Consider the following 16,199-nt stretch of genomic DNA (forward strand, 5'->3'; position numbering starts at 1 on the left):
AGCACTTTGGGAGTCCAAGGCGGGCAGATCACAAGATCAGGAGAAGGAGACCATCCTGGCTAACACGTTGAAACCCCGTCTCTACTAAAATTACAAAAAATTAGCCAGGTGTGGTGGTGGGCGCCTGTAGTCCCAGCTACTCGGGAGGCTGAGGCAGGAGAATGGCGTGAACCCGGGAGAAGGAACTTTCAGTGAGCCAAGGTCACACCAGCCTAGGCGACAGAGCGAGACTCCATCTCACAAAAAAAAAAAAAAAAATTTACAACTCATCAGAATAAAACAGTTTATGCAATATGTAAATTTGAAAAGTCCCATAGAAAGGTTAAGGATCAGCCGGGTGCAGTGGCTCACGCCTGTAATCCCAGCATTTTGGGAGGCCAAGGTGGGCGAATCACAAGGTCAGGAGATTGAGACCATACTGGCCAACATGGAGAAACTCTGTCTCTACTAAAACTACAAAAATTAGCTGGGTGTGGTGGCGTGCACCTATGGTCCCAGCTACTGGGGAGGCTGAGGCAGGAGAATTGCTTGAACCTGGGAGGCGGAGCTTGCAGTGAGCGGAGATCACACCACTGCACTGCAGCCTGGGTGACACAGCGAGACTCCGTCTCAAAAAAAAAAAAAAAAAAAAAAAGGTTAGGTATTGAAACACTATTTTAGAAATATTTGATGAGGATTTTTTTGAAAATTACTCTGGGTGTTGGGAGTAGGGGACACATACCAAATAGTACATAGGCCATGCCCTCAGGGAGGTTGGAGTGGCACGTGGCTGTATCTAGTAGGCTCCTGTTGACTAGTGGGTTCAAGCAGTGAGTGCCTGTGATATGTTTAGTGCCCAGGACCTGCTCACTTGCTGGACCACACTTGACAATGTCACTCCTTCCCTTCACCTTCCCAGGGGTGTGGGAAACACACAGGCATGAAGAACGTGGCCCAGGTGGGAAATTAAAAGTTAATGTTTTCACTCAATTAATAGACATTTGGCTCTTTTTGTGAGATTTTTCTTTTTCTCCTCTTCACAACACTCTTTTAGGTGTTGTGTAGAGTGACGGGAAGAGTGACTATGCTTTTGCTTGAAGTGCAGTGGGCATGGCGGGAACTCTGCAAAGGTGCCTCTTCTATGAGGGTCTAGCAGATGAAAACACTCGTAGGATAGTGTCTGATGGCACTCAGAGACTGTTTATAATAGTTCATTTATGGAAGCTGCAGCCTTTCTCTACAAATTTGGAAGTTTTAAAATAAGGTAGGTTTATGTCCTCTCTTGAAAGGGAAAAATTGTATTATTTTGAAGGAGTGTTTGTTTTTAAATCCCGTATCACACTAGGTAGCCATTTATACAATTTGATTCATAGCTTCCTTGGCAGAAATTTGGAACTTTAAACTCTTTAAGCATTTTATGTATAAAAATATGTAATAATAAAAAACAAGAGTTTAGAATAAAAGATAATTCACTTTGGAAAAAGTTTAGAGTTATTCATTCATTCATTCATTCATTCATTTTAAACAAAGTCTTCTTCTACAGGATTCTAAACTGCCTTCCTCAGTTCGCAGTACACTTCTGGAACTGTTTGGTCAAATAGAAAGAGAATTTGAAAACCTTTATATTGAAAACTTAGAATGTGAGTATCTCCTATTTTAATGTATTTTTATAGCTTTACCTATCCATAGGAATCTTTGAAAGTCAAATTTATGAATTGACATTCATCACTATATTAGTTTTCTGCTCTGCTGTAGCAAACTTAAACTTATTTTAGTGGCTTAAACTAACACAGATTTGTCATCTTGCAATTCTGTGGGTCTGGTATGATTCCCACCAGGCCACAGTCGGGTGTTGGCCAAGCTCCACTCCCTCTGGAGGCTCCAGGGAGGAATGTTCCTTCGTATTTGGATTGTGACAGAATTCAGTTCTTTGCAATTTTAAGACGGAGGTCCGCGTGCTGCACTCCTTGGCTCCTGGCCCTTTCCCTCTTGCTGGAGTCCTGCTTGCTCTCTGACCCGCCCTCTGAAGGATTGGGCTCCAGGATTGGGCTCCAGGGTAGTCCGGGCGCATCTCCCACTGCAGAGTCCTTGTGCCTGTGCTGGGTCCTGTTCACAGGTTATGGGCTTAAGGCACGGGCATCTTTGGGGATTCATCATCCTGCTTACTGCACCGACCAGTCCAAATTGTGATTTTATAAAAAGCACATGGATCTTGGCCGGGCGCGGTGGCTCACACCTGTAATCCCAGCACTTTGGGAGGCTGAGGCGGGTGGGTCACGAGGTCGGGAGATCCAGACCATCCTGGCTAACACAGTGAAACCCCGTCTCTACTAAAAATACAAAAAAATTAGCTGGGCGTGGTGGCGGGCGCCTGTAGTCCCAGCTACTCGGGAGGCTGAGGCAGGAGAATGGCATGAACCCAGAAGGTGGAGCTTGCAGTGAGCCGAGATGGCGCCACTGCACTCCAGCCTGGGTAACAGAGTGAGACTGTCTCAAAAAACAAAAATAAAAAGTAAAAAATAAAAAATACATGGATCTTATAATTTTCCCTACACCAAGTACACCATGAATTGAGAAAACATTGATTTCTCTTTTTATTAATATACCATCATTTGAAAATTGATGCATATACTATATCTGACTTATTAAAGGCATATCAAAACAATTTTGAATTAGCTTGGCTTTAATTTTTCTTTCTTTTTTTATTTTGGAAGTAATGCCCATATATGCTTAAAAATTTATCAAACAGTGTAAAAAGAAATCTGCCATTACCCCTCAAGCCCCTCACACTCTTCAAAGGAAGACATTTTCTGCATGTTTTTGCTTTTGGTTCTTTTGGTGGTTAGTCCTGTAAATGTAAGAGATTGTCTTCTGGCTTTAGATCTATCTGCTTTAGTGTTAGTGCTTCACAGTGAAATAAACAGGTCCTTTTTGCTGCTCTGTTACTTGCCAGTTTTTCTTTTTCTAGGGTTTGTGTTTGTAAAATTTATATATATAAAGACAGGGTCTCACTGTGTTGCCCAGGCTGGTCTCAAACCCCTGGGCTTAAGCCGTCTTCCCATCTCGGTCTTCCAAAGTGCTGGGATTGTAGGTGTGAGCCACCACACCCAACCTATAAAATTTGTATTACACAAATGTAACTATAATCAAGTCTTTCATGCTTTATCTACAGGTTGATTCCAAAAGTTGAATACTAACAGAGCATTTCCATTGTTAAGCTGTTTTTCACTCTGTAACTAAGTGGTGTGGTTGGATGAATAATGAAGAGAATATAATTCTATGTCATTTAAACTTTGCTGTTGGAAAATTTAATGTTAATACAGGATTCTCCTTTTTAAAGAGTCCACCTTTACAATTCATAGCGGGAAAAATTTCAACTTTTTTTTTTTTTTTTTTTTTTTGAGACAGAATCTTGCTCTGTCACCTAGGCTGGAGTGCCGTGGTGCGATCTGGGCTCACTGCAACCTCCGCCTCCCAAGTTCAAGCGATTCTCATGCCTCAGCCTCCCAAGTAGCTGGGATCACAGGCACCCACCACCACGCCTGGCTAATTTTTGTATTTTTAGTAGAGAAGGGGTTTCGCCGTGTTGGCCAGGCTGGTCTTGAACTCCTGACCTCAGTGATCTGCCTGCCTCAGCCTCCAAAATTGTTGGGATTACAGGCGTGAGCTACTGTGTCCAGCCCAGAATAATGTTTTTAACTGTGCAGAATCAAGCACTATGGAACCTGTTGAAATGCAGGTGCTATCTTTGAGACCCTGATAGCAGTGTCTTCCACAGTGTAGCAAGTGTGTGAGCTTTTATTTTTGGAATGGTATCTTGAGTGATTTCTTTAGTTTTTTGAGAACTCTATGAATTGTGATCTTGCTTATTAGAATATTATTCACGTCTTTGTTTATATAATACTAATATATAACATTTTTTCTGTGTGCAAGTTTTGGAAGTGGTGAATACACTTAAACATAAAAACATACTTTACATTTTTGAAAACTTTTTTCTTCCCAGTACGTAGAGAAATCGACACTCTTAATGAACGTTTAGCTGCTGAAGGACAAGCGATTGATGGAGCAGAGCTGAGTAAGGGCCAACTCAAAACAAAAGGTGAGGTGAATTCCCGTGAAAGTCTTGTCCTGCAGATTATATATGCAGGAAATTTGGAATTTAGTGAAGGACGCTGGCTGGTTTGCGTTTTGCTGTCAGCAAACCTTGAACTATCTAATTCAGGTGTGGGTCTAAGAGAATAAGGAGCTCGGTTCTTGTTCCTGTTCCGCCATGGCTCTGTGTCACTAAGGTCAGACGAGCCCTTCTGGGCCCCCTTTCTTCCTGTGCGAGACACAAGACCCATTTGTGAGGCTGTGAGTCTTTGATTGTGTGATTGTGTTTGATTGTCACTCTCTGTCCCTGCAGCCAGTCACAGCACCAGCCAGCTCTCCCAGAAACTGAAGACCACTTACAAGGCTTCCACCAGCAAGGTATGCAGGCCACTGGCTCTCGAGCCATCATGTGGTGGTTAAGGTGTGCAACTACTTACTTGAAGTCGCATATTTTCCACTTAGAAAGGCATAGTAGAAAAACAAAAATGGTTTTAAGGGAAATTTAGTTTTTTAAAGGAGTGTCCTGACTGGGCATGGTGGCTCATGCCTGTAATCCCAATACTTTGGGAGGCCAAGGCGGGCGGATCACTTGAGGTCAGGAGTTTGAGACCAGCTTGGCCAACATGGCGAAACCCTGTCTCTACTAAAAATACAAAAATTAGCCGGACGGGGTGGCGGGTGCCTGCAATCCCAGCTACTTGAGAGGCTGAGGCATGAGAATCACTTAAGCCTGGGAGGTGGAGGTTGCAGTGAGCTGAGATTACACCACCACACTCTAGCCTGGGCAACAGAGTAAGACTGTGGCTCAAAAAAAAAAAAAATGTCAATATGCAGGCATTTACACAGTAACTTAACGCTAGTACCCACAGGGATTAATATATTAATATATGATGTTTTAGTAAATATATTGTCTTTAGAGGGAATATATAATTTCTGTTGTTAATTGGCTTAATATAAAGGATCTGAATTTGGAGGAAGCTAATAAATAGGTACAAATTAGTGAAAATTATGTTCTGAGCTAAAGTTACATTTTAGTTCATTATGTTCTTTTCCTCAGTTTCCTAAGTGTGATCAGGAAGTGAAGGTCTGTCTCTGAGACAAATAGGGATGTTCATAGTGTTTTGTATTTTCTTAAAGTATCTCGTGCTGACCTTCTTAAAGTGGCAAAGGTTTAAATGTTTGGAAATTCATTTGTCTATGATGAATTACTACTATCAAGTGATATTTTGAGGTAATTTTGTATGCGTCTGTACTTTGGCATATTTCAAGGATACAAGAGATAAATTGAAATTTTCAGTGATCCTGCTATGATGGTGTAAGTAGTTCTTATTAGCTTTTTATTTTTCCAATCTGTTTCCTTGAGTTTAAAGTTATTTAGCATGACATCTATAGTAAGATTAACTACAATTAATAGAGCAAATTCAGTCCTTCTGCCATTTGTCCTCATGTGATAGTCTTTGGTATTTCTTTGTTATTCAAAAGAAAATTGGAAATTCCTGGTATTTTCTACTGTACTTTCCTTTGATAACATCTAGAATGTAAGTTGCTAATTTATTTTTTTGGCCATGTAATATCTAGCTTATGCTTACAAGTTTTGAACTTTTTAATAAATTAACTTGAAGCTTTGTCTTCATAATGAAGTGTGAAATTATTTTCTTCCTCATTTAATTTCTTGTTACATTATCTCGGATTATGTTGCTTTTTCTGGTGTGTAGAGTTGTATGTATACAATGTATGGTCTTGGAATTCCAAAACTTTCTCATTATTACTGAAGTAGAGGAAGAAATGATTATATAAAGTTGTCCTTTACCATGAGCAGTAAAAAATAAGATTTGGACAAGGGTAAGCATATGTATAGTAAGGCTTTGCTTTAAAAAATGTATTAGAGATACTGGCCAGGCACAGTGGCTCAAGCCTGTAATCCCAGCACTTTGGAAGGCCGAGGCGGGCGGATCACGAGGTTAGGAGATCGAGACCATCCTGGCTAACACAGTGAAACCCCGTCTCTACTGAAAATACAAAAAAATTAGCCGGATATGGTGGCAGGCACCTGTAGTCCCAGCTACTCGGGAGGCTAAGGCAGGAGAATGGCGTGAACCTGGGAGGCGGAGCTTGCAGTGAGCCGAGACTGCACCACTGCACTCCAGCCTGGGCGACACAGCAAGACTCTGCCTCAAAAAATAAAAAAGTATTAGAGGTATTTAAAGCCCAGTCATTTTAGGTACTAGAAATTCATCTGAATTTATAAGAAGCATATTACTAATGATCTTCATAGTTTTTGCACACTACCTATACCCATTGTAAAAAATAACTATGAAAATATAAGACATCTGAAGGTTGAAGAAATAATTTGGTAACAATATATTCTGATTTGTGTACTACAGTATGGATTCTTGGTACCAAAGCTAAGCATGAATGCGACAAGAGAAAGGCTACACAGTCGAGATTTATTACTTTCCCTCCTTCTGACCCAGAGCCATGAAAAGCAAGTAGCGTGCCAGGTGGGATGGCGGGAACATAAAAGTGTGTTACGTGAACGCAGAAGAGGTTTTTCCCCTTCCTTGGTGGCTAATGAGATTTCTGATGCCTACGTGGGAGGGAAGTGAGGCAGTCTAACCTGCAGCCCACTTTAAAGAAACTTATAAAAATCAGAAAGGGCCTTTTCCGCAAAGAAAGATACTTATCTTCTCAAAAATATTTACAGACATTTTCACAGCAGTGCTTTAGATTGCGCCTCAGTTAAAATGATCTGGGATGACGGGCGTGAGCATCAATTTGCTGCTTCATTCTGCTGCTTTTCTGTTATGAACGTTCCCTCTAAGTAATTCAGTCTGTTTTGGTGGGTCTCTTGGTAATGATGACTAAGTCAACATTTTTAAGGAAAAAGAGTTAAGGTAATAGATGGTCAGAGTGTGGTGGGCATTTTAGAAGCAACACATGAGAAAATATTTGAAAACGGCACATAATCTCCTGCACAGCTCCAGCAGCAGTGCAGTCAGAGCCTCCGGAAAGGAGCCACTCTGTTCTTACCCTGGGAATGCAGCAGGTGAAGAATGTAGCTCTAATAGTTTTGTTTCTTATAATACTGTTATTAATGTTAGAAGTGGTGAGAGACTTGGAAAATGAAATTTACTGTAATACTGTTATTTATGTTAGAAATGGTGAGAGACATGGAAAATGAAATTTACTACAATACTGTTATTTATGTTAGAAATGGTGAGAGACATGGAAAATGAAATTTACTACAATACTGTTATTAATGTTAGAAATGGTGAGAGACTTGGAAAGTGAAATTTACTACAATACTGTTATTAATGTTAGAAATGGTGAGAGACTTGGAAAGTGATATTTACTATTATACTGTTATTTATGTTAGAAATGGTGAGAGACTTGGAAAATGAAATTTACCACAGCTTATTATGGTGGGAGGTTGTGTATGTCCTTTAATTTCACTCCCTGCTAAAATGTTATAATATTATTTAACATCTGAATGACACATTCTATAAGCAAAAGCATTTTCCATGTGGTGGAGGCATAATTTTGCGGGATTGAATAGGATATTAGTGTTCAGAAAGAAAAGAGGATAGTGATGGGTTTGAGGTTGAACAAGTGCTTTTGCAATTCCTGTGACCAGTTCCAGTGGAAGTTCTTTCTGTTACTGCTGAAAACGTCGGCCTCTTCCTCAGCCTTTTATGTTATTGTATCCGGCGAGAATAACTCAAGGGTGCAGACCCAAATCGATGTGACAGTGGGTTGTGCTTTCATGGCTTAGGAAGAATGAATTTAGATCTGTTTTTCAGGGCTGTGCCAAATCAGTGTTTAAAACAAGTTGTGTAATGCCACTGATTTTTATTTTTCACTTAATTTTTTTGTTTTATTCTGAAAAGTCTACATTATTCTGATTTACTTGACCGCTGGACAGCTGTTTTCTTACCCAAGAAAAATTTAAAAAGCAAACTCTGCAGAAATCGTTGTGTTGAATTAGTTTCTTCCTCACTCACTTCATATTTTTCCTGACAAGAGGACATGAGAACTGTCTGCTGTGTGTGTCATCATTCGAGACGATGCCTTTCTCTGGTCCGTGCTGTGTTCGCGTTGCCTCCTGCTGGGCTGAGCATGTCCGAAAGGCCAGGGGCCCACGGCCACGCTGCTCTGCATCCTCATAGCTGGTGCCTGCTCTGAGCGAGCACCCAGTCTCGGACAAACCGGCACACCTGTTAGTGTCGCCTTTTGATTCCTCCCCACCACGGGCTTTTTTCCACTTGATGATATGTGGTTGGTGTAAATTCTCACAAACAGCAAAATGTGAACATGTACAGCGATCAGTGTCATTAGCTACAGTTAAGGGTTTGTGATGTCCTTCCTGACTTTTTCGTGTCTGAGTGGCTAGCTAACGATTTGTTTTTTTAAGAATTTGGAGATTTTGTCTGATGGTTTGGGTTTCGGGGAGAGTGACCTGAAACACCTAAATCTGCCCTTCTGCAGTGAGACCTTCCATGACTGGCTGTCAGACTGAGGTGGGGGAGCCTCCACAGGTCGCTGCGAGAGCTGTACGCGTTCTCTGTGATATGAGCTGAACCCACCATCCTTTCCACACAGGGCGTTTCAGCTCACACTTGCGCTGTGTTCCTTGATGCTTTAACTGTCTTAGTCAGTGATTTGTATATTTTCCAGGATGTCTTTTTCATTTTCTCTTTCTTGACTTAGAAAAATTTACTTCAGTAAATTGTTTCATGAGACTCCTCATCTCGGTTTCAGATTGTCTCCAGCTTTAAGACCACGACATCGCGAGCTGCCTGCCAGCTCGTGAAGGAGTACATCGGCCACCGGGACGGCATCTGGGATGTCAGCGTGGCCAGGACACAGCCAGTGGTGCTCGGGACTGCGTCGGCTGGTGAGTTGCAGACGGACCTGGCCAGTCTGCGGAAGCATGTCTGTGCCTGATACCTGAGTGACGGATGTTCACTTTTCTGTGACAGAGGAACCCTAGATGCAAAAGTGTCCTGGAGGAGTCAGTGGAACCAACACATTAGCCCTTGGTGATGCTTAGTGCTGCGGCCCGCAGTCCTGCATTCTGTGGTCTTGTGAGAGGGTGTCTGGCTGCACCCTGCATTCCGTGGTCTCGTGGGAGGGTGTCCAGCTGCACCCTGCATTCTGTGGTCCCATGGATAGATGTGCATCTGCACTCTGCATTCTGTGGTCCTGTGGTGGGTGTCCGGCTGCACCCTGCTTTCTGTGGTCTCGTGGGAAGGTGTCCGGCTGCACCCTGCATTCTGTGGTCCCGTGGGAAGGTGTCCGGCTGCACCCTGCATTCTGTGGTCCCGTGGGAAGGTGTCCGGCTGCACCCTGCATTCTGTGGTCCCGTGGGAAGGTGTCCGGCTGCACCCTGCATTCTGTGGTCCGTGGGAAGGTGTCCGGCTGCACCCTGCATTCTGTGGTCCCGTGGGAAGGTGTCCGGCTGCACCCTGCATTCTGTGGTCCCGTGGGAAGGTGTCCGGCTGCACCCTGCATTCTGTGGTCCCGTGGGAAGGTGTCCGGCTGCACCCTGCATTCTGTGGTCCCGTGGGAAGGTGTCCGGCTGCACCCTGCATTCTGTGGTCCCGTGGGAAGGTGTCCGGCTGCACCCTGCATTCTGTGGTCCCGTGGGAAGGTGTCGGCTGCACCCTGCATTCTGTGGTCCCGTGGGAAGGTGTCCGGCTGCACCCTGCATTCTGTGGTCCCGTGGGAAGGTGTCCGGCTGCACCCTGCATTCTGTGGTCCCGTGGGAAGGTGTCCGGCTGCACCCTGCATTCTGTGGTCCGTGGGAAGGTGTCCGGCTGCACCCTGCATTCTGTGGTCCCGTGGGAAGGTGTCCGGCTGCACCCTGCATTCTGTGGTCCCGTGGGAAGGTGTCCGGCTGCACCCTGCATTCTGTGGTCCCGTGGGAAGGTGTCCGGCTGCACCCTGCATTCTGTGGTCCCGTGGGAAGGTGTCCGGCTGCACCCTGCATTCTGTGGTCCCGTGGATAGATGTGCTTCTGCACCGTCTTTTCCAGGTCCCCGTGGGTAGGGCGTTGCAACTCATCGTGAACCAAGTATCTGAGGAAAGAAATACTTGTTTGGAATTGATTTAACTTAAATGTGTTGAGGAATCAGTATTCCAATTATTCGTTTTCTTTTTTTTTTGAGATGGAGTCTTGCTCTGTCGCCCAGGCTGGAGTGCAGTGGCGCGATCTCGGCTCACTGCAACCTCCGCCTCCCAGGTTCAAGCAATTCTCCTGCCTCAGCCTCCCGAGTAGCTGGGACTACAGGCGCCTGCCACCACGCCTGGCTAATTTTTTTTTTTTTTTTTTTTTTTGTATTTTTAGTAGAGGGGGGGTTTCACCGTGTTAGCCAGGATGGTCTCAATCTCGTGACCTTGTGATCTGCCTGCCTTGTCCTCCCAAAGCGTTGGGATTACAGGCGTGAGCCACCGTGCCTGGCCCTCTTTTTCTTATCCATAGCCAAGTGTGTTTCTGATTGGTAGATGTATTTGACTTTTTTTCCACAAGTGGAGTACAGCTGAGGGGCAGTGCTGTGGTACTCACTGAAAGTGAACACTACATGGGCACGTAGCCAGCAGTGGAGGCTGATGGCCTCCCCCAGCCGGAGTTTGCCCACAGAGTCACAGGGGCAGAGTGTGGAAAGCGACCCTTTGTTTTCTCTAAAAAAAGATATTTTATGAAAGCTATCTAAGGTGGTATAATACCCCTTCAGATAAAAATTGCTCATATTAAAAATGGTGCTCATTGAAAATGCCGTCCCAGCTTGTGAGACGTTAATCAGTCACTGGACTCTGCTTTTTAGAGGCAGAAGTGAATAGTGAAGAAAGTTCTTGCTTCTCTTTGAAACTGTTTTCATGGATGAGTGCCTTGGATTCTTTGGAAATCATAGTTTAAAAAAAAGAATAGAAGGGTCCTTTCTGATATTTCAGAAATTTCATTTGGCTAATTGGCGCTTATTTCTCAGATTTTTCCATTAAATCTACTTAAAAAAGTAATGGCTATAGGAGAAAGGCCCGAAGATCCAAAAGAAATGCTTATCTCAACAGTCATAACTGGATTTGGATGCTGTTTGAATTTGAACGCTGGATGTTCTGGAACATTTTAATACTTTAATAAAATAATGAAACTGTGATGGAAATGACTTCTGTTTATAATTTTCCAGCATGATGCAGCCAGCCTGATAGTAAAGTAGGAAATCGAGTCTCTGGTTGTCCATTAGCTGACTTCGTGGCCTCAGACAGGTCACAGCTTTTCCCATTTGGGAAATGTTTTCTTTGATCAGTTGAAGTGTACAGAGTAATAGAATCAAAGGTACAGGAGATATCAGTGGTAGTGTAACTTCCCATTTTTAGAGTATTTGTCTTATTCTTTCATTTGAAAAACTGTAAACTGATGATAGCTAAGTTCCGACTTCTTCATTTCCATCTTGCAGATCACACGGCTTTGCTGTGGAGCATAGAGACAGGGAAGTGCCTAGTCAAGTACGCAGGCCACGTGGGTTCAGGTAAGCACTGCCTAAGGAGTGCCGTAGCCAGAGGCCATTGCCTCCTCCAGTGTGTTTTTAAAATCGTGCATGGTAAAGCCAGCTGCTACTTCGTAGGAAGCTTTACTGTTTCGGTTGTCAAGGGACAGTGTGGTTTGTTCAGAGACTGGGATAACTCTGTGTCTTGAGCTTGTACGGGCTTAATAACAGGGAAAAGCTTAACTCCCTAAACAATGTACATATCGTCTTAGTCTACATTTTATTTAATGTTTTATATAAACCATATGTAGGAAATTTTGTAACTGAAATGTGTGCATTATTTATCACAAAGTATCTGTTTTAGAGATTTACTTTTGATGTAGTGATAATTTGGATGTATTCAATAAAGGATACTCCATGAATGTGCTTGCGTGCCTGTAGTTAATGCTGTCCACGTAGTTAATGCTGTCCACGTAGCTCTTTTCTGCCTTTTCACTTAGAGCTGTGTGTGTACCAGTTTCCTGACCAGCTTTTGTTTCTGTTTCCTCTCGCACGTGGTATGTGGTTCCTTCCCCCACAGTGCCCTCTTCACCTGCTCACTCGCCCTCCCTCACACCCTCCACGCTGCCAGGCTGAGAGGTGGCATCACCTGTGTGCACAGAGGGACAGGTGTGGGTGGGGCCCGTGACTCTGCGCACCTGTTTGCCCATCCCCAGGGCCCTGATGAGCTACGGACTCCTCCCCTCCCCTTTCACAGGACCTCCTCTCCTTCGGCCATTCCTGCTGTCACCGTGTCTTCTCTTTCTTGCCCTGGACTTTTCCTCTTAGCATGTAGACAGGCTGGCACCTTTCCCGTGTTAGACGCCCGCCTCCATGCTGCTTTCTTACCTATCTTCCTCCCCTGGCATCCCACAGACTGGCTGGGGTGCCACAGTGTCATCTACAGTTTTCTAGCAGTGCCTGGTGTGTGTGTGATCGGTGCTCAAATGTAGAGCAAAACGCTGTTACAGGAACAAGTGCTGTGTTGTTTCCTCATTCAAATTTCCTCTTCAAAAACGTTAAAAAATTAAATATATATGCATAGGCTAAAAACTTAAGACTTGAAAGTCGAAATGACTCCTCGATCCCTGGGCTGCAGAATGGATGTTGTGTTAGCAGGCATGAAATAACATTCATCTTGTACATCTCCATCAGAGCTCTTGGGTGAGCAGGTGCATTGTCAGTGAGCCAGCTGTATTTTGAAAGTTGTAGGTCTCAATGGTAGGCTTAAAATACTCAGTCAACAATGCTGTCATCAGATGTGCTGTCATCCATGCTTTGTTGTTCCATTTATGGAGGACAGGTAGAGGAGATGTAGCATGATTCTTAAGGGCCCTAGGATATTTGGAATGGCAAGTGAGCATTGACTTCAGCTGAAAGTCACCAGCCACTTTTGCCCCTAACAACAGTCAGCCTGTCCCTTGACGTTTCAAAGGCATGGATGTCTCCTCTCTAGCTATGAAAGTACTAGACGGCATATTCTTCCAATATAAGGCTGTTTGTTTGCATTCAAAACCTGTTGTTTAGAGTAACCATCTTCACCAGTGAGCTTAGCTGGATCTTCTGGAGAACTTGCAGCTTCTCCGTCAGCACTTGCTGCTTCACCTTGTACTTTTATGTTGTGGAGACGGCATCTTAAACCTCATAAACAACTCTGCCAGCTTCCAGCTTTTCTTCCGCAGCTCCATCACCTCTCTCATCCCTCATGGAATTGAAGAGAGCCAGGGCCCTGCTCTGGATTAGGCTTCGGCAAAAGGGAATGTTGTGGCTGGTTTAATCAATCCCAACCACTCCAACTTCCTGTGTATCGGCGTGCTTATCATTTTTGTGTTCACTGGAATAGCGCTTTTACTTTCCTTCAAGAACTTTTCCTTTGCATTCAGAACTTGGCTGTCTGGTGCAAGATGCCCAGCTTTCAGCCTGTCTCAGCTTTTGACTTGCCTTCCTCACTAAGCTTAATCATTTATAGTTTTTGATTTAAAGGGAGCGATGTGCAACTCTTCCTTTCATTGGAATACTTAGAGGCCATTGTAGGGTTATGAATTGGCGTAATTTTAGTATTGTTTTGTCTCAGGGAGTAGAGAGGCCCGAGCAGAGGGAGAGATGAGAGAAAGGCTGGTTGGTGGAGCAGTCGTAACTCCCACATTTATTAAGTTTGTGGTCTTATGTGGGTGTGGTTTGTGCCCCCCCCAAAATGACAGTGGTATCATCAGAGATCACAGGTCACTATTAACAGATACAATAATTATGCAAAAATCCAAGGTCAAGGTGCTGGCAAAAATAAATTTAAAAAAAAATGAAAAAGTTTGAAATATTGCAAGAATTACCAACATGTGTCACAGAGACATGACGTGAACACGTGCTGTTGGGAAAATGGTGGCAATTAGGTCTTCGATGCAGGGTTGCCACAAACCCTCAATTTGTAAAAAATCCAATACCTACAAAGCACAATAAAGTGAAGGGTAATAAAATGGGGTATGCCTGCATCCACACACAGGCGAGTACATACACGCGTAGTCATTTCTGTTCTCTACAGAGGATTTAATTTTTCCCTGGCCAGCAGATAGAGTGGATGGCAAGCCTTGATTGACTTAAGGGTTGGTGGCCAGTGGGTTTCAGGCTTTAGGGGCTGTGCTGTTCTTCTCGCTCTCCCTTGTTCGAAGGGAGTTGTCCTTCAAGGATGTGCCTCCACAGGCCCCGAGCTTTAGTTTCATCTGCCGGTACTCTCTGCGTTAGCTCTCAGAGGCTGCTTTCTCCTTGGTGTCCGCCCTCATGCCCAGTTTAGGTGCTGTCAGTGCCTGGGGGAGGCGAGCAGCTGGCCTGCTCCTTCCGGGCTGCCTCTCCTGAGGGATCCGGCCTCAGCTCCTGTCGCAGCCCCTCACCTCTGGAGGACTGCACCCTCGCTCCGGCTGGTCTCTGTGCCTTGAGGGAGTGCGTCAGGTAGGCGGGCCTCCAGTGCTTCCCTCTGGGGCCTCTGGGCTTCCATGATGACTTAAAGCCTTTTGTTTATTTTTTGCTGTTTATCTGCAGCTTTTGTAATTAATCTCAGTAGGGGGTTGAGTGGATCCATGGAGGCTGCCTTGTCCCAGCAGGAAGAAGTCTCTTCCTGTTCTTGTGCCTGGCTTGTTTTTTTGTTGGCTTTCCATTCTTCACGCAGGTTAATTTGACCTTCCTGTGTTCATCCACTCACCGTCACCATCTGCGCTTCTGGCCTCCAGTATTTGGTGTCTGTTTCTTCTCTCATCGTCTCTTTAGTTCTTTCTTTGTGGGTCTGTGCCTGTTTCTTCCAGGATGCCTCCTGCATTTAGAGAGGTGTCAGAGACGGGAGAAGACGCCTGTGTTTCTGGCACGCTGTCATGTTGCGTGTGTCTCTCCTCTTCCTCCTGGGGACTTATGTTTGCGTTTTTCCACTAGGGGATTTTTTTGTTTTTTTTGAGACGGAGTCTCACTCTGTCACCCAGGCTGGAGTGCAGTGGTGTGATCTCCGTTCACTGCAACCTCTGCCTCCCATGTTGAAATGATTCTCCTGCTTTAGCCTCCCGAGTGGCTGGGATTACAGGTGCCCGCCACCATGCCTGGCTACATTTTGTATTTTTTAAAAATTTATTTTTAATTAATTTATTTTTTGAGACAGAGTCTTGCTCTGTCGCCAGGCTGGAGTGCGGCGGTGGGATCTCAGCTCACCGCAACTTCTGCATCCCGGGTTCAAATGATTCTCCTGCTTCAGCCTCCCGAGTAGCTGGGACTACAGGCACGTGCCACCACGCCCAGCTAAGTTTTATATTTTTAGTAGAGATGGGGTTTCACCATGTTGGCCAGGCTGGTCTTGAACTTCCGACCTCAGGTGATCCGCCCGCCTCAGTCTCCCAAAGTGCTGGGATTACAGGCATGAGCCACTGTGCCCGGCCTGGGATGTTTTGATCTCTAAGTTGACCTAACTAAAGGGAGTGGTGGGGCTGGTGGGAGTTGAATCAGTACAACTCTACAAGGAGGTGGTTTGACCCTGAATCACACTCTGCCTCTTTCCTCTTGGGTCCTCTGAGCAAAATGCCCAGCAACAGACTCCCCGCTCTGTCCCCCAGGAGGGGAAAACCAGTGAGGGTCCCAGTTTTGCTGTGTCTGTGTTTCTCAGAGGCAGAGGTGACGCTGGTGGCAGAGGTTGTTGTCCCCTTTGTTCTTCTCTCTTTAGATTTCAGCTTAAATTTTATGACAGTTAAATGTGCACGTGATGGAAAGAGCCAGTGTCTTTGACACTGGATGAAGGGTAGCTGTGACTGGCATCCCCGTTTCTGCTCCCCTCATGGCTGCTGTGGATTGGGTCAGGTGCTCATGGGTTCTGCTGCCACGCCTTTAAATCATGGCTCACAGTGCTGCCCCGGCCTTCTTGCTCCAGCCTGCCTGTTGACCGTCCACTGTGGAAGGTGACCGGGGGTGATTGAGCTCTCTCAAGGGCCTCATTACACCAGGCGTGGCTTCCGTCCTCACCCCAACATTATTCTGTGCCGATTTTGTAAGATCTGGGGTCAATTTTCACATTATTATGCCTGTGTGAGCAGTGCTGTGAAGAAGCTGCCTCCACATCTCCCGTCACCATGTGCCTGCCCT

The 16,199-nt window shown here is 44.9% G+C and overlaps 1 protein-coding gene across 10 annotated transcripts in view; it reads left to right on the plus strand.

Annotated features, from left to right (window-relative positions):
* The window catches only part of WDR37 (WD repeat domain 37), a 79,301-nt gene that overhangs the window by 21,159 nt on the left and 41,943 nt on the right, over positions 1 to 16,199 (plus strand). For all 10 annotated transcript variants that reach the window (XM_033208646.1, XM_033208641.1, XM_033208647.1 and 7 more), the window contains 5 exons: positions 1,523 to 1,619; positions 3,983 to 4,078; positions 4,385 to 4,449; positions 8,830 to 8,965; positions 11,526 to 11,597. In XM_033208646.1, coding sequence (XP_033064537.1) covers positions 1,523 to 1,619; positions 3,983 to 4,078; positions 4,385 to 4,449; positions 8,830 to 8,965; positions 11,526 to 11,597 — 466 coding nt within the window. The remainder of the gene's footprint in view (positions 1 to 1,522; positions 1,620 to 3,982; positions 4,079 to 4,384; positions 4,450 to 8,829; positions 8,966 to 11,525; positions 11,598 to 16,199) is intronic.

The sequence above is a fragment of the Trachypithecus francoisi genome, unplaced genomic scaffold, assembly GCF_009764315.1.
Source record: "Trachypithecus francoisi isolate TF-2019V2 unplaced genomic scaffold, Tfra_2.0 Lachesis_group9, whole genome shotgun sequence".
Taxonomy (NCBI): domain Eukaryota; kingdom Metazoa; phylum Chordata; class Mammalia; order Primates; family Cercopithecidae; genus Trachypithecus; species Trachypithecus francoisi.